The sequence below is a fragment of the Leuresthes tenuis genome, unplaced genomic scaffold, assembly GCF_036924035.1.
Source record: "Leuresthes tenuis unplaced genomic scaffold, fLeuTen1.0.hap1 SCAF_24, whole genome shotgun sequence".
NCBI classification, from domain to species: Eukaryota; Metazoa; Chordata; class Actinopteri; order Atheriniformes; family Atherinopsidae; genus Leuresthes; species Leuresthes tenuis.
This window is the reverse complement of record NW_027325378.1, coordinates 9247179-9267011: the sequence shown is the minus strand read 5'-3', so window position 1 is coordinate 9267011 and position 19833 is coordinate 9247179. Positions and strand designations below refer to the sequence as shown.

The 19833-nt window shown below is 42.2% G+C and overlaps 1 protein-coding gene across 1 annotated transcript; it reads left to right on the top strand.

Moving 5' to 3' along the window:
• The first annotated feature begins 806 nt into the window (after window positions 1-806).
• smchd1 (structural maintenance of chromosomes flexible hinge domain containing 1) lies at window positions 807-19668 on the top strand. Its single transcript, XM_072378797.1, has 46 exons — window positions 807-879; window positions 1002-1157; window positions 1260-1342; window positions 1437-1570; window positions 1663-1777; window positions 2330-2449; window positions 2547-2710; window positions 2802-2895; window positions 2997-3213; window positions 3300-3423; window positions 4011-4191; window positions 4814-5014; window positions 5116-5229; window positions 6194-6303; window positions 6439-6521; window positions 6612-6719; window positions 7240-7326; window positions 7410-7526; window positions 7621-7765; window positions 8314-8416; window positions 8543-8615; window positions 10429-10559; window positions 10842-10970; window positions 11060-11284; window positions 11424-11566; window positions 11804-11889; window positions 11974-12092; window positions 12789-12950; window positions 13154-13282; window positions 13374-13453; window positions 13589-13746; window positions 13837-13946; window positions 14020-14081; window positions 14443-14530; window positions 15578-15709; window positions 15852-16001; window positions 16078-16204; window positions 16729-16848; window positions 17052-17137; window positions 17225-17344; window positions 17418-17599; window positions 18439-18548; window positions 18856-18926; window positions 19005-19173; window positions 19252-19410; window positions 19488-19668. Exons 2-46 carry the CDS (start codon window positions 1031-1033, stop codon window positions 19574-19576), a joined length of 5637 nt encoding a protein of 1878 aa, XP_072234898.1. The 5' UTR covers window positions 807-879; window positions 1002-1030; the 3' UTR covers window positions 19577-19668.
• The last annotated feature ends 165 nt before the right edge of the window (window positions 19669-19833 follow it).

Here is a 19833-nt window from a genome sequence, read left to right as displayed (position 1 = left end):
TCTGAGCTTGCATTTACCTATATTTAAGACCTGTTAAGGATCAGATGATTTGTTATAACGTCATGATGCTCAAACCTCAGAATTTGGTTAACTTTCTTTTTCACGTGACCGTAGGGACAACATGACTGATCCCATGTCAACCTCTCCAGAGCTCATTTTCATAATCAAATTAGACACACAGTTTAGCAACATGAACCCAAAGCGAGCCTTTTAAAATGAGCAGTCCTGAGATGATGCTACGTTTCTTTACCGCGTGGAAAGGAAGAGAGCAGGAGGAAGGCAGGATTCAGTGTAATATGATGTTAACGCAGAAAATTTGGACTTCATTTTGTTGTTGATCTTTTGCTCATTTTCATTTTTACCACTAAACTTGGAAAACACATTCATTCAAGTGCAGCAGCTGGGTGTGTCAGTACCGATGCAGGTTTTTGTCGGTTCGTTTAAGGTTATGCAAGCCTGCACCTGTGAGTCAAATGGCTGTAAATGCAAACAGTCATGTTGCACGCCACACCCAGCCTCTGAGAACGCACGTAACAGTGTTTACATTAAACATTTAGTGACGGAAGTGTCACAAACTTTGGTTTTCTATCCTGTTTTATCCAAATTTATTTGCAGAACAGAAATCTGCAAATATCTTTGGAGATGTGACTTTGATGGACAGAACAACACATTTGATGGCTCTCAAAGCTTTTCCCTTCACTCCCTCCCTCTTACAGATAACTTCGATTTATCTGTTATGGTGTCAGAAAACTTTATGATATTTCAGCTGACCTTTTCTTTTCCTTTTTTGTTTTTTTTTACAGGCATTTTCTATCAGTTTACATCAGACCTTTGTGCTGGTCACGACTGACAGAACAGTGATAGATTATGACAAATTTGGTGAGTAAGATTTTGTACCGAAGTCAACAGTATCACATAGTAAATTCTCAATGAGAAACAGAGAGGTTGAAAACCGGAAATGTGTTTATATATGTATGTGTTTACCTACTCATTTACACCAGAGAAGCTTCAGAGCAGCACCACCCTCTACATGCTGCAGCATGAAGCTCAGGCTCTGCCAGCTGCAGCCCAGGAGGACATCTTGTTCGTGCCACATTATGATACACTGATCCAGTGTGGGACATTTGAGTACTACGCCGATGGCAAGGAATCATTACGTAAGTGTTTACATTATCAAAGTGACCCCTTAAATGGAAACGGATATCAATCCACAGAGATAACGCTTTCTGCTTTTTGCTGTCTTTGTTTTCCTTCCCCAGCCTACGCTCTCGCTGAGCTGGTGGACAACTCTCTTTCAGCCACGGCCACAAACAAAGGAGGGAGGATGATAGAGATACGGACGGTTGGTTCTACAGTTATTTGTTTGTACGCTATTTTGATATTGACGCCGTGTCTGCGATTGTTTTTTCTGACTCGTTGCCGCGTCTGTTTACCAGCTGCTTGACAAAACTATTGGGAAACCTGCGATCGTCGTGCTCGATAACGGGCGTGGGATGACCTCCAAGCAGCTCAATAACTGGGCAGTGTACAGACTCTCTAAATTTTTGAGGAAAAATGACACATTTGAAAGGTTCGCTCTCTAAGCTTTTGCACTCAGTACGACATCTTTCACTCGAACAGACCTAAATTAGGGTTACCGTTTTCTCTTTTCTTTCACTCCAGTCAGAGAGAGGGATACGTTCGGCCCGATTATGTGCCTCGCAGTCTCAACAGCGACATATCCTACTTTGGAGTTGGAGGGAAAAACGCTGCTTTCTTCATCGGGGACTCGGTCAAGGTGAGTGTTTGTTGAAAACTTTTACAAATATTGAGTTACGAAAGTCGCCAAAAATGATTGTATTGGCCTGTTATGGCACGAACAACCACGAAATGATGTATTTTCAATTAGTTTAGCAGGCTAACAAAGTGAAAACGAACAGTGTCAGACAGCAGGAGAACAAAATACTGTTACTATGGTGATGTTAGCGAATAGAGAAAGTGGCTAGAGAAAAGTCTTAGCTGAAATATTGTTCCATTTAATGAGGAGTGTTACCTGAAAAACTGTCCTGTCAACGCCTGAAATGTTGCAAAGAACCACTCACCCTGTGAGCACTTCCCAAAAGAGTTATCAGCTTTCTCTTCGAAGCTTTAAGTTTCTATTGGTGGATATACAGAAAACGCCCACACCAAGATGTTCCTTTACCTGAATTTTGAACCTGGTACTTAGGGGTAGTATTGCAGTCAAATATTAAATACATCCCTTCTCAGAAGGTAAAGTGAACAAGTTGGATTTCAGAACTTTCGGATTCTAAGAGGTCTCTTTATAAAAGGATCCTTTTTAAACCATTAGATGATCACCAAACCAGCAAGCTCTCCAGATGTCCATGAGCTGATTCTGTCAAAAGAGGAATTTGAGAGAAAAGAGGAGAACAACGAGGACGTTTACAAGGGCACCATTTTAAACAGGAAGGTGCGTGTGGTCTTTTTGATAGTTTCTGTCACTCTGGTAAAAGCAAGGCGACTGTGATGTTGACCGGGTCATTTTACTCCTCTGTGTGATGTTGCAGCCCTGTGACTCGTCGCACGTGGCGCTTGAAGAGCGCTTCCTCCGTTCCATCATTGCTGAGGAGTATGGGAAGGAAAGCTTCACTGCGGTCGTGATTACAGGAGTCAAGCCTAACCACATCACCTACCTGTTAGAGCATTTCAATAAACTGGCTACAGAGCTAGCGTGAGCTCACTCTCCCACAGCATTTGTTGTCTAAAGTCTTCTGCGGTAATAGATGTCATGTTAACATTATAGTGTTGTTTCTATATTCCAGGCACATTTATCACTATTACATTCATGGAGTCAATGGAAATGACATGAGAAATGCCGCCCCAAGTTCAGACAATTTCCAGAAAATAGACTTTCTGGTAAGGCTGTGTTTAATCAGTGAGCAGTCATTTCCCTTCCTGCTCGTAGTTAGGTGCAGTGTATCTTCACTATAAATATTTGCCTTTCTCTTTTTGATCAGCTCACTTTGCGGGAGAAGCCCCCTAAATGCCCCCGTGCAATACATCTCAGGGAAGTTTCAGATGACATGCAGACCCTGTACATCAATGCCGCCGTAGACACATTTGAGTTCAGGGCCTACGTTGGATCGGACGGTGGCACAGTGGAGGGGATCATTCGGTATCATCCCTTCCTCTATGACAAAGAGACTTACCCCAAAGATCCAAATGCTGCTCAAGGTATTCGGAACTGACACACTGAATAGACTTTATGACATGGCATGTTACAGCTTGAGCTTCAGTGTGGATCTTGTTTTGTTTTCCAGCTTCTGTCGATGATGACGATGACGGGGAAATTGAGTCTGCTGCCCAGAATCGGGCAAGAGGCAAGAGGGACATCTTTGAATGTTTTTGGAATGGGCGGCTCATCCCTTACACCACAGTGTCTGAGTAAGAACTGATTTATCAGTTTATGACAGGGTGGGTTTTTTCCTTTCATAAGACAGCGTTTACAGGGGTTGGACACAGGTCACGTTAGACGTCTGCCAGAGCTGGGCTGCAGAGATATGGGGGAGTCTCTGTGTTCTTGTGTGTTGTTTCTAACACATTTTGGATGTGATATGTTGAGCTCTGTGAGTATTCATAAACGCCCTTTTGGAAGGGTTTGTATTCAGAATTAGTATCACATATTCTTCTGTCTTATACCCTTTTCATCCCTTGCTCTCACGGGTCAAATTGTGTGTTTAAACCTATACCTTAACCCACCAAACATTGTCGTGTTAAAGTTGTGATTGTAAGCATTTAGCATTAGATAGAAGCAGTGCAGTACCAAATGGATCCTTGGATTTAAGCTTTAAACAGAGCCAGGTATCCTCTGGCTGAGGCTGCTTGCTTGTCATCTTTATGACAATAGTATAAATAGTGATAATTCTCTGTTGTATCTCAGTAAGGGAGAAAAATAAGCCTTTGTTAAAAATATCTAACTATTCCTTCACTTTGATTTGTTATTCTTGTGTTGTTCTGCCCATGTGTTCAAGGTTTGACTGGTGCTCCCGCCGCAGTAAAGAATCATTACCTGACGAGTGTTTCAGTCGTTTTTCAGGGGTACTTTTCACCGACGACAAATTCCAGGTCTCTACAAGTAAGCTCCAGTTCATGGAACTGGAGCTGAAACTGAAGAATAAGGATACCATCTTCACTCCCATTGGTAACGTACAGGTAACCACCTGCATTTCCCTCGGACTCTGATGATAGGAACACATTGCAGCCGACCATTGGAGAAATTAGATGGATGCATATTTGGAAATTAAGAATATAATTGCATAAAAAAAATATTCTCCTTATATTTTTGTTTATATGTATTATTGATAGCATCAGCAGGAAGAGAACAGTTCTGCAGCTACCTTCATCTGTGATCAAGGTGCTTACATATAGCTCAGAAACAACTAACTGACAATATTCAGCAACTGTAAATGTTTTAGATGCCATAAGTAAGCCCATCATTGATGTTGAATATATATGTTGAATGTGATATGTTGAATTTCCCAAGTGAGCGAGAGTGTAGCAGAGGAAAGAGAGGTGTCAAAGGGATTCCATCTGCCACTGCAAAACTCCCCAGATAAGGTGCCTCAAGAAGTACAGCAATGTTGACAGATTCATTCAAGCCACATTCAGCAAAAAAAACGAAACATTGGTTCCACTCAGGTTTTTCTGGTCTTACTTACAAAGTCTCAGTTTTAGTTTGTCAGCTATGTTGCTTTTCTACCACAGAGACTTGTTTTAGAGGCTTCGTACCAGTCAAAAGTTGTAACCTTTTAAGATTTGCTTTGCTTTGCAACAGAAATACTCAAAAAGAGGAGACATTCAGAAGAAGTTCCTGGAGTGGCTTAAAAACTGTCACAACAAGCATGACAAGCAGGTGCACTTTCGGGGTTACAAGGAGACCATAACACGATCAGATTTAATCAAGAAAATGCAGTATCCCTGGAATACGTTCGAATCCATTGAATGGGACAACAAGATATACAAAGCAGGCCAACTTGTGAGAATTACTCCATTATGTGTTTCTTAATATTCTTATATAAATACATATCATTCTTTATTTGAAGTTGTTTCTTCAGTATTCTTGGTGTTTTCGTGCAGGTGAAGTCTCATAGAACGGTGCCCATTTATCACGGCACTGTGGTTCGGTTTCTACTGTTCGGACATTACGATGGAGACGTCTTTGCCCCAGGAGGACAAGTGGAAATAAAAAGAGTAAGACGGGATCTAAACTGGTTAAATTTCTGTTTGAGATTTAACTAGTAAATCTGTTAAAGTGAAGTAGACTTAATGTTATATTAAAGCTAACTTTATATATTAAAAAAATCTGAGAAAAAGATTGCTCATGGTTATTTATCTGTTCCAATCCAACAGTACATACAAGTGGCAAAAGTATGTCAAAATCAACGACTGAATGTTCTGTGAAATTCGTGTCAGGCGTTTTCAATCTATGGGCGGTGTGAGCATTTATTAAAGTAACTGGAATATATCTTAAATTTGATCTTCACAACAAATGTTTTGAAAGTAAAATACGATAAGGACCTAAGAAAAAGAGTTATTAATGCCCAAAAAGTGTTTGGACTTGTAGTATTATGGTTTGGGCCTGTGTCTGAGAGATGCAACACACTCCGTATTACATGTGATCTAATCTGGTAATCTAATCAAATTCAAACAGTAGATAATCTGATAAGCTATATGTTGACTATCGTGCACTATAGTGGAGGAAGAAAGAAAAAGGAACCAACAAAATGTATTTATCTGTTCCTTGAAAAGCTGCTCTCTGCAAATATCGATCGAACAGCTGCAGAAGGGCCAAAGTTGACAGCCTCCAGCAAAAATGATGGAGTCAGCACACTTGGAGGAAGTTCATTTAGCTTTTTTATTCTGTAAAACACAGATATGACACAATCTAATTCTATTAACTTCCTGAGCACTTTGTAAAACATGCCTAAATTTTTTTTTTATTATTTTTTCTCTCCATCATCAGAAAGTCAATAATGAAAGTGTCACAGTTCCCTAATAACAATGAATATTCTTAATCAATCAAGTCCCAACTTCCTTATATTGCAGCTGACGGATGAACTGTACATTTTCAATTGAACTGAGATCCAGACTGTTTGCTGGACATGCCATTGAGTTGATGTGTCTAAATCTGACCAACACCTCTCTATTTTGTTAGGAGCCTGAAGCGCTTTATGGGACGACCAAGATCATACCCATCTCCAAGATTGACAGGACTGTCAAGGATGAAGCCATCAAGTCATACATCGAGAATGAGCTTGACAAGTGGTAAACAGTCGGGAAATATCACGTTTCTACATTTATGTTGCATTTAAATGGGATTCAGTGGTTATGAAAGGGCTGCCACCAGAAGTTGTCATTTAAGCCTATTGTGACTTTGTAAATTGCATTTGTCCAATCCAGTCTTCCAGAGAAGCTGAACGTGGGCTGGCCAAACGGTAACACTTGGCCACAGGATGCCGTTTGTCCTGCAGGGACTCGTTTAGGTGAGGTGCTGGACTGTTTAATGTGACACTTATCATTTTATTTTAGGAAGCCCTGAGCTCATATATGTTTTCTGTGTCGCATCATTTCAGGCCCCCTCAATGTTGAAATTCTAAACAGGAAGGGAGACCAGCTGTCCAGGATACAAACAGGGGGGGCAGGGATCAAAATGAGTGTTGGGCTCAGAGTAGCCCACCATGGTAAGAGCTTCTGTTTCTGTACGGAAACACGATCCATTTCAGAGATTCCCTTGAACTAGTTGGACACACAGTTGGATTTCTAAGAACTGCATTATAGAAGTTTTAAATTGACTGAGGTGGAAAGCTGTTCGATTCCTTCTGATAATCATTGACGTTGTTTTCTCCGGGCTGAAGAAGAGAGAAACCATGCAGTTTCTTTATCTCTGTGTATATTCTCAGGCATCCAGATCATGGTTATCCTGAGAGCTTTGATAAGGGCAGCTGGACTTTTTTTCCTTGATACTTGAACACATTTCACTCTGAATAAAATGGTGTCTATTTGCTCTTTTGCAGACTCTTTCCTAGAGTTTACTGAAATGTCCAAATCTTCTCATTAGTGAAGTTTAAATAAAAGATATTTAAGAATTCTATTGGAGTGTATATTTTTTTGTTCTACTAAGATGTCTCTTAACCTTGTGATCTCCCTCTGTCTGCTGTGTATATACTTCTTTACTTCTAAAGTTTTTGCTTTCATACATAGGTCCTAAAAGAGACCGCGTGGTTGTCAATCGTGTTGCGCCTTATGTATCGAACAGTGGATACAGTGGACACTGGTTCAAGAAAATTGGTACGTTTTTTTCCCATTTGTCTCAGACACCTTGATTTTTTTCAGCTTAAAGATCATATGAGCAAACGTCTCATCCTTCCCAGAGTCTCTGGCTGACTTGGGAAAGTACACGCTGACTCTATCCACCTTAACGAATGATGGCAAAACAGCCCTCCATGGTCAACAGCTTCCGAGCTACGTGCTCAGGTTTACCATCAAAGGTAAACGGAACCCCTGAGCTCACAGTATTTATTGTGTTTATCATCCTTTCTGAATCCCTCAAACAGACAACTCTGCCTCTTTTTTCTGCCTCAGAGGGTATAGCAGACAGCTTCACTCTGGGGACAGTGAGCCCCTCCGTTTGTGTGGGAGTGCCATTCAACATTCCTCTGCACATGAAAGATTCTTGCAGCAACCCAACCGGACCTCCTCCCCAACTCCAACCTGAGCTCAGATGCAGGTGGGTCATTTCTGCTGTAAATTTAGTCTTTTTCTCTCATTATAAGGTCATAAATCCTGATGAATTAAAGAGGAAGCCTCACAGATGTGGGGCAGGAGTAAAATGGAGAGAAAGCAGGAAGAATTTCAAATGGAAATGGACACGCTTGGAGAGTTTTGTCAGAGACATGGCTGCAGGAACATATTGCAGATTCTTAACACATAGTCACAGCAAAGGAGGAGGATTTGTAGTACTTGTTAATAACAGATGGTGTAATCCTGGCCACGTAACTGAGAACCAGCGTCTCGGCACCCGAGCGGTTGTTTGTTAGTTTCCTTCAGCGTTGTCTACAAAGGCCACATGTGTTACCTGCTGATGCTGCATGTGACATCAATAGCTAAGTTGCCAGGATACAAACACCTCAAGGCATTCGTGGTGATTTCTGGAAACAACTTATACGTCATTCTTTTTTTCCGTAATACACACTGCAATAGTATGATTTCCCTTTTAGCATTAAAGTATAATAAAAAGAATGAAATATAATTGATTTCTTTTTGTTTATTTTGTAGTGGCCTGGAGTTGAGTTTCGAGTCACTGGAAAGCAGCGAAAAAGGGTGCTTGATCAAAGGTGTCAAGGCAAAAGGAAAAGTCCAGAATTATCAGCAATCCAAGGTTAGAAAAAAGATATTCTTCATATAAGGTTCGACTTTGATAGTAGCGAGTATATACGTGTTTTACCTGAAAGCCGCTAACCGACAACCAGCCTGCTGATTTTGTTGCTATCTTTTTGTGTTGCAGAGTTACGACCTGTGCGTGACGCTGCCTGGACTGAAACAAGACACTCAGACTATCAAGATCAGCCTTCTTCCTGGTAAGGCTGCTTTTATCCATAAGTTACAACATTTGATGATGCGTTTTCTTCGAGAACACTCGAAAAAAATACTTTCTGTCTTTGTAACGGAAATGATTTCTTACTGTTGATGACAAAACAGTCTGAATAGTGAACTTTGGAAGGTTGGACTCATTTCTTTTTCATTTCTAATTACATGAATTTGTAGATTTATCAGTTAATCCACATCACAGTTATTGGAGCCAAAAACTTTGCTTTGCATGAAAAACAAAAGCTTTTTCTTTTTTTGTGGACAGAAGGAGAGAAAACAGGCAGGTAAGGACTTATGCGAGTCTGTCAGATGTCAGACAGCTCTGGTTGAAGTCCTCATTTGGGCGAGATTTGCTCTGGCTGCCACAATGCATGTGCAACCCACCCATGCTACAGAGCTCCTGTGCTTCTGTGCGTTCACCTGTCCCATTAGGATGGCATGTGCTTTCACGATGCAGTATAATGAAAGGGAAAGGCATCACAGAGTATACTTACAGGCATACAAATTAGTGTTTGTGGTCTGGAGTTGCACGAGTCCCAAGTTTAGTTCAGTACAGTTACAATAAAGGCCTGTTCTTCTTTTAAATCAGTGAACACTTTGATTTAACCAAAATATTGCATAATTGCATGAAACTCAAAAACTGAACCTAACTCTTTTAAGGTCAACAAAGCCAAACTGTCCTTGAGAGATCAGTTTAGCTTTGCTCTGTTTCTGCCCCTCATCGAGTCACCCCCACACGTTTCCAGCTGTTCATGTCAAGTATTTTCATCAAAACGTTGTATTGTTGACTTCAAAAAATCTGTTTGGGGGAGCTATGGCCCCACAGAAAGGTTCCTACAGAATCTGCTGTAATTATCCTAAAAAAAATCATGTTTTTTTTGTTTAAAGACAACAAAATAGCAAGAAATCCTAGTTGCAGCTCCAGCATTTAGTTCTCAAAACATCTGTTGATTAAACAGTGGCTTAACTTTGCTCAGTGTGTGTGTGTGTGTGTGTGTCCCTCCCATAAGACCTTCACCACTTGTGATAAGCAGAATTTGTTGCTACATGACTATGTGGCCTCAGCGCAGAGGCCCCAGATGTTGATACTTGAGAACATTTTTGCAAGTTCCCAAAACCAAAATTAAGACTCTTGTTTTGCTTTAGTTTTGTATAAACCTGCCTTAATTATCTTTTTGTGCTCATTGATTTTTCTTTATCCCTATGGGCCGGTTGTATAGAAATGGACTTATTGCGCATCCCTGTTCGTACTCACAGTGTCTCTCAGGAAAATGGCTGGAACAGTGTCACGCTTCATAATTAGTTTAGATCGAAAACCAAGCTGTTTACGGGTCAAACGGACTACAGTCCCATGTCCTCTCTGTTTATGTGTTTGTCCTAAGGGGCACTGCACTGTGTCCAAATAAACTGAATCCAACATGAAGGCTCACACGATCTGATTTCATGCCTCATGCTCATAAACAGAACATGGCCCATCGATCATCTCGGAAAACACACCGACCTGCTTTTCCACCTTAGTGATGTCAGCTTCTGTAACAGGATTACTTAGCGCTGGCTCCTCCAAATAGTCTACGTAAAACATTCTGTCTGATGTCGCCTTTCTGAGACTAAGAGCAGTTTTCTACATATTCGTAACAGAAATCCTCAGCAGTGTCTAACGTTGCTCGTTATATGTCTTCTAACACATACACGAACACGTTGAAGAGGTGAGAAAGTTCAACAGATTGATTCAAGCCGTTAATGCTGCGTAATAAGTGTTTGAAAAGGGCTTCATTTGTCAACGTGTAACTATTTATCTTCCAGGTAATCCACATTCCCTTCATGTGAGCTCGGAAGCCACAGTCGAGAATGGAAACCCGGCCATTTTTGAAGTGGAAATTCACGATGAGGCCGGAAACATCACTGCCAACCCCAAACAGTCAGTTTGCTGCCAGGTATGGGGCTGCATTTGTTGGGAAATAAGCCAGGCTGTGTAAAGCAGCACTCGTTTTGAGTAGTCACTCTTACAACTGCTGGATCCACTCATGAGGAGCCTGAATCTTGTTTGAACAGACCATCTGGTTCAGCAAGAGGATGAGGACTCCCATTTTCCTGTGTGTTTTAACACTGTCAGCTTGAAACATGAAAGCTTGAAATGAAAAACGCGTCCATGTTTGTCAGCATTTTGATTTCATCTTCGTGAACCGGTCCACGTCTTTTCCTGCGATCACTTCCAGGTTGAGGGGCTTCCGGCGGCTACGGCAGACTGCAGCAGCACAGGGGCTGGCAAGCTTGAGACGAAGCCCATAAAGCTGAAGATAATCAACGGAGAGCCACAAACGCTCAAAGTGAAATTTGACATGCCTGTAAGTCAAAGAAAAATGTTCAGCTGGGCGCTCCCTGGTGTTAAAGTTTGCTCGCAGCGTTTCCATCTTCTCCTTTTTTCTTCTATTAGAATCAGAAGCACGTAGCGCCGTACCTGGCCGAGCTGAAAGTCTTGCCCAGCAGTCGAGTCTCGATGCTGAAGCTCTACTCTCAGGGTTCTAGTCCTATGGTGCTGGATAACAATGAAAAGATCGAGTGGCAGGCTGGCGGAGTGGTGCAGAACCTGTTCTACAAGCTGTTTGATGAGTCTGGCAGAGAGGTGCCACTCACTGCTGAAATGGCTTCCATGATAAAGGTTTGTCATGTAATGTTCCATTAAGCTGTTCTGTAAGTGACTTTTCAACTGATTTGGTTTTGATAATGACACACAAATGATCCCACCCTGGACCAAGTATTCTTTGTATTTAAACTGATCCACACTGACTGCCTCTAAGGTTAACTGGACAGGAGTCGTAGATGGGACAGAAATGGCCCAAGGGAGGCTGCCTGATGTACAGGTGCCCATTCAGGTGCAGGAGGAGCGCTTCTGCCAGGTGTCCTACCAACACCAGAGTGTGTCCTTCTCCTTCACTGTTGTGTAAGCCACAAAGCAAACTCTAAACTCTGTGATTTGGTGTTTGCAGTTTTACAGTCTCAGACAATACACTGAACATTTGCATCTCTAAAACTCATTAGTTAACCTCTATAAATTTACCAGAACAGGATTTTGTCGCATCTTCCTCTTCTGACTGCAGAAAATTGAAAAACTGTGTTTTCCTTCCTGTAAACTGCCTGCGTGCTTTTTTTAAAGTCTGTGGCCGTGTCTTGTTTTCAGCCCCTGTCCAGATGAACCAAAGCAGCTAAAAGCAACTCTTCCCCAGAGCACAGTGAGGCTCGGTGAAACCCTATCAGGACACATCGGTGAGTTTGGATCCAGTCACTCAAAATTCCCCTTTTTTTTTTCTCTCTTTTTAAATTTAAAAATGCAACACTTGTATTAAACAGTCTTGGAGCTTGTGGACCAGTTTGACAACGTGACCCAGAAGCTCACCGCTGCCTGTGTGGATCACATTACTCTGAAAGCCGAGGGTCTCGACAAATCAAGCATCAAGTACACATGGCAGGTGAGGAGAGACTCTCAGATTTAACAGGAAACTTTGGCTTAAGAAATGAAAGCACCGTCTGCTACACAATTTTAATGTTCTCTGAATGCAATGGTCATTTTTTAGTCATCTTTATTGTGTTTGGGGGTCAGTTTCCTTTGAGAAGGCTGACTTAAGTGGCTGTTCTCCTACGCTGTGACCTCCTCACCTCCAGTTATCTTGTCCACCACCAGACCCTTAGAAAGTGCATAAGAAAGCAAACAAGGCAATAAAATTTAACACAGACTCCGTCTGTGCTTACAAGAGTCAAAGGGCAGTGCATTTTTCTCCTGTGCCTGAGCGTGTGAGCCGCATTCCTTAAAGAAGAGAAAATGTCTTTGTGGTCATTAAACTTCGCCTGTCCCTGCCTGGGAAATTTAAATGGTTATTCTTACTGGATATACACCTGCTCATCTGTTTTCTTACACATATTTGATGTAACAAATACATATTAAACATCTTCCAATAGGGCGCACAGGTCAGCATTGTGGTTAATATGTTGAATGTTACCATTCCGAAGCACCGCTGAATGTGTGCATGTGCATTTACTCTGTGGCTGTAACATTTACTGAGTTTTCAGAATAAAGTGATTATAGCCAAGATTTTTTTGAACATTGAATGAAATAACTAAATCTGCTTTGATTTAACAGCGGCAGCGCTCTTCTTGGTGTGTTACAGCAGAGCAGCAGTTGCGTTGAGGTGACAGGACTGCGTTTCCACTCGGGGTCTCCCGGCAGCAGAGAGATGTGCTTCCACTACGGCAGCTACGAGGGGTGGGTCAATATTAAAGTGAGCCCAGGAGTCCCCGCTCTGCTTAAACTAATCAGCGGACCTCAGCAGGTAACAGAAAAAGAAAGAAAAAGCTCTGACTTCAAATTGGAAATATCAGCTTTAAAACTGTTCATCACTTTACTTACAGCAGGAATATTTTTCCTTCCAGGCTGTTGCGATGTTGCAGTTTCGCACAGTTTTTTTTTTACAGTCGCACCCTCCACAGAGCCAAACCGAGTGTGAATGCTCATCGTTTCTTTTCTGTTTCTTAGCCATTGCAGGTGTTGAACGGTCGCGGCATCCCCACACCGTTCTCAGTCCAACTTTACGATGAGTTTGGGAATCCCTCACCGGATCAGAGAGTGGTGGCAGAGATAAAGTCTTCATCCCCGAGACTGCAGGTTAGCCTGAGGAGCGAAAACGCACCACTTTTTCAGAAAGGCCAGTAACATAAGAAGACCCCGTTTCACTGTGCATGTCCTGCTGTAATAGGTAACGACAGATGTTATTTCCCAACCTGTGGACGCAGAAGGGAAAGCCTCTTTCAAGGTTATTTGCGTGAGCGGTGCAAAGTAAGTTTCCAATTACTTTAAAAAGTGGTCGTTTTTTTATTCTGTTGATAATTGGCATCATAAGTCCTGAAACAGAACAGAGTCACTGCTCCATCTATCACCCGTAGCACCGTTAATACCATTTCCTTCCACCAGAGGGTGCTATCAGCTGCAATTTATGAGTTCCTTCAACAACAAAGCCATCCATGGTCCGTCAGTGAACCTCACTGTCCTCTCTGATCCCACCAAACCCGTCGATCTGTCAGTGTCCTACGACACCACCGCCAAGTGTCTCGCTGGAGGCTCCTTCCCAGGTTTATGTTTGAAGCAATTTGTTAATATTTATGTATTCGGTGCAGGCGCTGTCTCCATCCAGCACACTGATGTCAGCTGTGTGTGTTCAGTTTTCTCAGTGGTTGTGGTCTCCGATGAAGGAAGTCCAATTACAACATTTCAACCAACCGCTGTAACTATGCATGTGAGGACAGAAGATTCGTCAACACCTCCGCAGACAGTGAGTGTCTGACTGATACTTAAAGCCTTTGCTGTCATCTGCTTTGTTAAATTGTTCCTCATCTCTTGTCCAGTTCCCTGAGCTGAAGTGCAGTAAACCCATGGAAAATGACAAGAGGGACCGTTTTTACTTCAGGTAACACGCTCTCATATCTGCTCTGTATCTGTAATGTCTGACTTGTTTTAGGATTTTAAGTTTGTGGACTGTTGGTGCCACTTATGTCTTTACGGAAGAAGTGAAGTGACCACAAGCAAGCGGTTAGCTTAGCTTATGATTGAGGTTGTCCAGGTAGAGGCAACCAACACAGTGAGGGATGAAACACGGAGATCCACGTTGACTAATGAGCTTAAAGGGAATTCTGTTACTCTTTATCTTGTGTTGAACTAACTCCTGCTGTCTTAGCTTTCATATTTACAGTAGAAGAGAGTCTTTCCCTCAAAACGCAGAACTCTTCTTTACAAACTGTAAAGATTTGTGTTTGTGTGTTTCACTGCAGAGATAAAAAAGTCCCAGAACAAGTTGGAAAGTACATCGTACACTTCTCACTGAACGTTGATGAAACCAATGTCATGCGCAGTAAACAGGTTGGTTTGCACATATCATCAAAGCACCACAACAAGTTATTTCATGCCACTTTTAAACCACCAGCACGCAGAATTCATGCCTCATTTTAAATGTATTTTTATGAAAGTACATCCTATTGCTTTCCAACACATTTGACCCAGCAAACACTTGATCCTCTGGGACATCTTGCCTTGATGAACTAGACAGAAATATAAAAAATAAAAGTCCATGAGTTGATGAGAATCGGATAAGTGCCGATGATCACAACGTCTTACAAAACGGACCGGTGGAGCCTGCCTTCAGGGCCCTGCCATTGTCCTCTCTACTGAATTGTCATGTTGTCATCGTGCTTGGCTCCACAAAGCTCTCTAAGGCTATGCAGGAAACGTGGTCGCCTCTGAGTTTGGGAAAAGCTCTTCAAATTCTTTACAATAAATCACTGTGTTAAAGAAAATCCCATGTAGGTGTGACTGGTGCAGAAAGACGTCCTCAAGTCCCCTAAAATCGAATCCTCATGGGAGATCTGCGATTTCTCAGCAGGACAACAAAGTTGCACAGTTACACAAGAGAGGAAGAAGGAAAATTAAGAAAGGCATGAAGTTTTGAAAGTGGATGTCTGGACTCACTTAAAATTGTATTAAGTTATTGGAAAACTAACTAGGACTAAAGGACTTGAGAGATAAAGCTGGCCAGCAGCCATGACATGTGATTTCAGGAGTTTTAAATAAACTGAGGATGCAAGACATCAAAACTGGAATCAGAACGTTAGTAAATCTGCACATTTTGATGAACATATGGCTCAAAAAACGTGGAAAAGTCTAAGTCAGAATCTGGTGGACCGCTATGCAAATGTGACATCTTTTCATGTCTTTCTTGAAAATGAGATTATGAATGCAAATATTCCTCGTGGTGTTTATGCGGTTATTATCAAATGTCTTATTCACAGGTTGCGCTTGCTCTTTTTTTACATGATCATGTAGATTATCCTTTAGTCAAAAGGTTATGTTGAGTGAGTAGTTGCACAGTGTCAGTCTAAGCTGACCTCAGTGCTGTTTTCCATCTCCCAGATCCATATAAATGTCGTGGCCAGTCAGCCTGTCAAACTGGGACCCGACTCCCAGCCTCCGGCCCCGGTTGTTTCCCACAGTATGGACATCTCCAGACGAACCTTGGTTGAGAACATGACTCTGCAGATTATGGTAAGCTTCAGCCCTCGAGAGCCTTTCAAAGTTTCCCTATTGCAGACGAGCGGGACCGTCCCGTACTTTCAACTTGATTAATACATCCCTAAAGCTGTCAGTGTGGTATGCAGTCCGCTTGAGTTGGCGTAATTGATTCCAGGATGCGTTTGGAAATCCAGCGGGGCAGGACCTGAACGGGAAGGTGATGGTCTCTATAACGTGCTCCGATGCAAGAAAAGCCCTCCCTTTGTTCGAGGGAAAAACTAACACAATTCAACTGATCCTGAACAACGGAAGGTCCCACATCTTTGTGAGTAACATTCCCCACGGGACATGTGTTCTTTTGTCATCATAACATGTGATAATTATAGCCTTATGTTCCTCAGAGGCTGGCCATCGTGGAGAATAGCCCCGGCGAGAACGGCAGCAAATACATGCTCCTCTTCAAACCTGAAGTACCGATGGCTCCGTCGCCCCTGCTTCCTTTTGAGCTCCCCTTCCACTTTTATAATGGTTCGGTGTAGGAACTTTCTTATAAAAACATTCTGCTGGAATAAACGTGACGTATTGATGTAATAATCTCTCTTAATGTGGACAGACAGTCGTGGGAGGAGAGGATAGAAGTCTATACTTTTGTGTAGCAAGCAAAAGTTTGTGCAATAAAAGTAAAAGACCACATGTCAGTATTTGAACTAAATATGAATATTTATGATTGTTTTTGTGTCTGGCATGCAGATGGTTTTGGGTTTATGTGCTGATGATATAAAGTAGGTGTCTTTACTTGACGTACAGTACAAGTAAAAGTTAAAAGCCTACTTTTAAAGAGGGTTCTTTGCCCTGTTCACATCATTACATTCCTGCTGGCAGAGGAGGTGCTCCCAAAGCGGTTCTCATGCATTGAATGCTCCTGAGGAGTCGTCACGAGTCAGTGTTTTGCATTGTATGAATTGTACACAGGTCTGAAAACCTCAGCAACTAAAAGCAAGTGGTTTGAAGCCATCTTCTTCAGGGTTTGTTTTTTTCTTTTTCTATTTCAGATGCCGACAACCAACAAAAAGTGTCTGAACTGATCAAGAAGAAAGAAGAGCTCATGCATACTTTGTCTACAATTGAAGAACATAATATTTCATATAGTGCGCTCCGTGAACTGTTCACGAGTAAGTTTTGTTTTAAAAAATGATTTTTGTCAAGCATGCTCGTCTGATTGTTTAATCCAATGTGCTTCCCTGGTTTATGTTTAGTTTATGTTTAACGTTAAATACCAAAAGGACTGAGAATTACTACACTAATGGAACTACGATCATACCCCTACGTGTGCATTATCTGTGTCTTCTTGTATATGGTATCTTTATTGTAATAGAGCAAGTCATGGCTACAAAACAAAAAGAAGCCAGCTTCAGAGATGAGTTGAACAAAAGGAATGTGAAAATTGAGCAGACCTTATCTGTAAGTCATGAAAAATTCTCCCTTATTCTGTTGTGTGCAGATTTAATTATCTGGAAAAGACATTTGTGCATTTGTAATTCTCTGTAGGTCCCAGATATTGACAAACTCCTCCAGGAGAAGAAAGCTGAATCTGAAAGTTTTGAGAGAATGACTCGGAGAGTCTGCAACATCCGTAACAACTTCAGCGGGCCGGATGTTCTGGGGACGGTAATGACCACTTTGAACACCATGCAGCTTTTTCTGGATATGTGTGCTTTAACCCTTTAGCTTTTTAATGCAGGTCGCCCACCTGGCTGTTGTTGAGGATGACGACGCTGCGAGGGTCATCTCCTGGCAGCTCAGGGGTGACATGGACTGCGTGATCACCAGAACGACAGAAGCAGCCCAGAGGATCTACGGAGACACTCAGGGCAATCAGCAGGTCATGCCTCTGGACGGCATCATTGTGCAACAAGGAGACAGGTGCAGCAAAGATGCTTTCTTTCTTTAGGTCTTACAAAGTATATCATGAGCAAAAGCAGCCTCAATGTTCCACATAGAGCATGTTTACACATGGGCTGAGGCTGTTCTGATGCTTTGCATTTGAGGAACTGGCGGGCAGGATATGAGAAGATGTTATCCACTAACATCTGCGGCTGCTTCAGCAGAAACACACAAACTTAATGTTAGTCAGAGGTCACACTGATAGAGATGCACTGCTTGAAGCAGCCATGACCTGCTAGCTGCTATATGTCCACCTAGGGACTGTGGTTGCTAGCGCCGTAGCTCCTGTGCTCATCAAATCCAGCCACCCAAGGTACTAGAAGCTGAAACTCCTGGTTCACAGAATTTGTAACTCATGTACTGAAAGAGAAAATGGTGTAGAATTATGCTCCTGTGCAATATTAAGGCCATGAGGGGTTTTTCATGCCAAAAACATCGCAATGGACCCCATCCACCCCCCCCCCCCCCCCCCCCCCCCCCCCCCCCCCACTATTACCAGGCATCAACAGCATGTGTGTAACTGCTCTTATTACCAGAAGGAGGAGACAAAGTGTACAGTAGTTTGAAAATGCTGCACCCCATCACTTTTTAAGGTTCCCGTGAATTAAATTCAGTGTTTAAATCATTTGTATTTTTCCATATGTATCTCATTCAACAATGACTTATTCTTATGGTTTCTTTGTATTTTGGAGTTTGGAAAACTATTTCGTAATGTTCACGACTCAACTTGTCCTCAGGGACCGAAACAAAGTTAAAAAGTGAACATGCATTGTTTTAATTTTAAGAGTTTAAATCGCTAACATTCATGCCGCCTGCAGACCGCTGCCACACATAAGAAATGGCCGCAGTCTCTTTGAGGCCCCTGGGAACCCGGTGCGTGCCAGACAGCTGCTGATTTACCCCGATGAAAAGGAGAAGTGTGACATCGGTGAGCTGCCCTCAGTGGATTTACCTTGTTGCGTTTTAACCGGTTTAGTTTTTTTGTCTTAGTCTCTTTTTTGTGTCCAAAGCTTCTATGGTTTTCTAGAAGCTTCTCGGGTCTCTGGGTATTTGTTGTTGTTGGGGTATTTCCTTCATAACCCCCCACCCACCACTGCTGTAGAGTTTTGGGTAAATGTTTCCACCTGGGATCCAAACTCACATGGGGGGAGGGGTTCCTCTCATGGTGCTGTCACTGGAGCAGAAATTAGGCCTCTTTCACCAGATTAAAACTAATTCTTGTGTTTCCTTTCCAGTGTTTAAAAACCTCCTCGGAGACACGATTATTTTAGATGACCTGGACTCTGCAACCAACTACAGAAAGGCGGTGAGTGATGCCGACAGATCAGTTACATACTAACTGGCCGGTGGTTCTTTATTCTCTAAAATGAGTTGCTGCCTGCAGGTGGTGGAGAAACGGATACCATGTCCCACCATACTGACCAGACAGGGAGACATGGTCAGTGCCAAGGGCAAGTTCGGAGGCCGTCAGAACAAAGCCCCACCGATGGACAGATTACAAGTGTTTGGTGCCCCTCTCCCTCAACAGTACTACACTCTGAAGAAAGACATAGGTGAAAACTCTCACAGTCCTTATTTTTCTGTCCCACTCAGTCAAGCTGAGTTTTGAGTTGAGTTTTTCTGTTGGATAGAGCTGCTCTCTCAGTACCACAAAGCCATAATAAATGAGGAGAAGGCAGTAAAGGACCACGAGGATCACATCAACAAATGGAAGTCTCCTGAAATGCAGCAAAGTCGACTAAGAAAGGAGGAGATAAAGAAGCAGCTGGAGGAGATTGACAGACAACTTGGTACTTTTTTGATTTATCTACTTGTTTGACTCTTTGTGTATTGTTGGTCTTACAAATGGTTTGTGTTCTTCCTCCAGCTTCTGAAACAGTAAGATCAGGGAAGCGGGGTCCTGAGAGTGCTGGTGAGCTGTCTGGCATTAGTACAAAAAGATCAAGACCCACATAAGAGACCAGCTCCTTTTTATGATGTATTCTTTTTTCATTTTGTTGTGTCAAGAGTTAATTTGTGAATTAAACATTTCTGTCTGGAGAATACCTGTATATTGGGAAAAAAAAAAACAATAAACTTATATTTCCCTAGCTTTGGTTTGACTGTGTCCATGTTTGTTACTGAATATGAAATACTGGGAAATGCAAAACCTAATTAAAATGGTATGGATCTAAGGAGACGTGCACATTTTACGCACAGGATAATTATGGCTC

Excerpts from the sequence above, each read along its gene's own strand:
- smchd1 (XM_072378797.1), top strand. The coding sequence starts at position 1,031 with ATGCTGCAGCATGAAGCTCAGGCTCTGCCAGCTGCAGCCCAGGAGGAC. Across the intron at positions 10,560-10,841 it reads AACAGTCAGTTTGCTGCCAG|GTTGAGGGGCTTCCGGCGGC; the intron begins GTATGGGGCTGC and ends GATCACTTCCAG. Across the intron at positions 13,747-13,836 it reads CGCTGGAGGCTCCTTCCCAG|TTTTCTCAGTGGTTGTGGTC; the intron begins GTTTATGTTTGA and ends GTGTGTGTTCAG.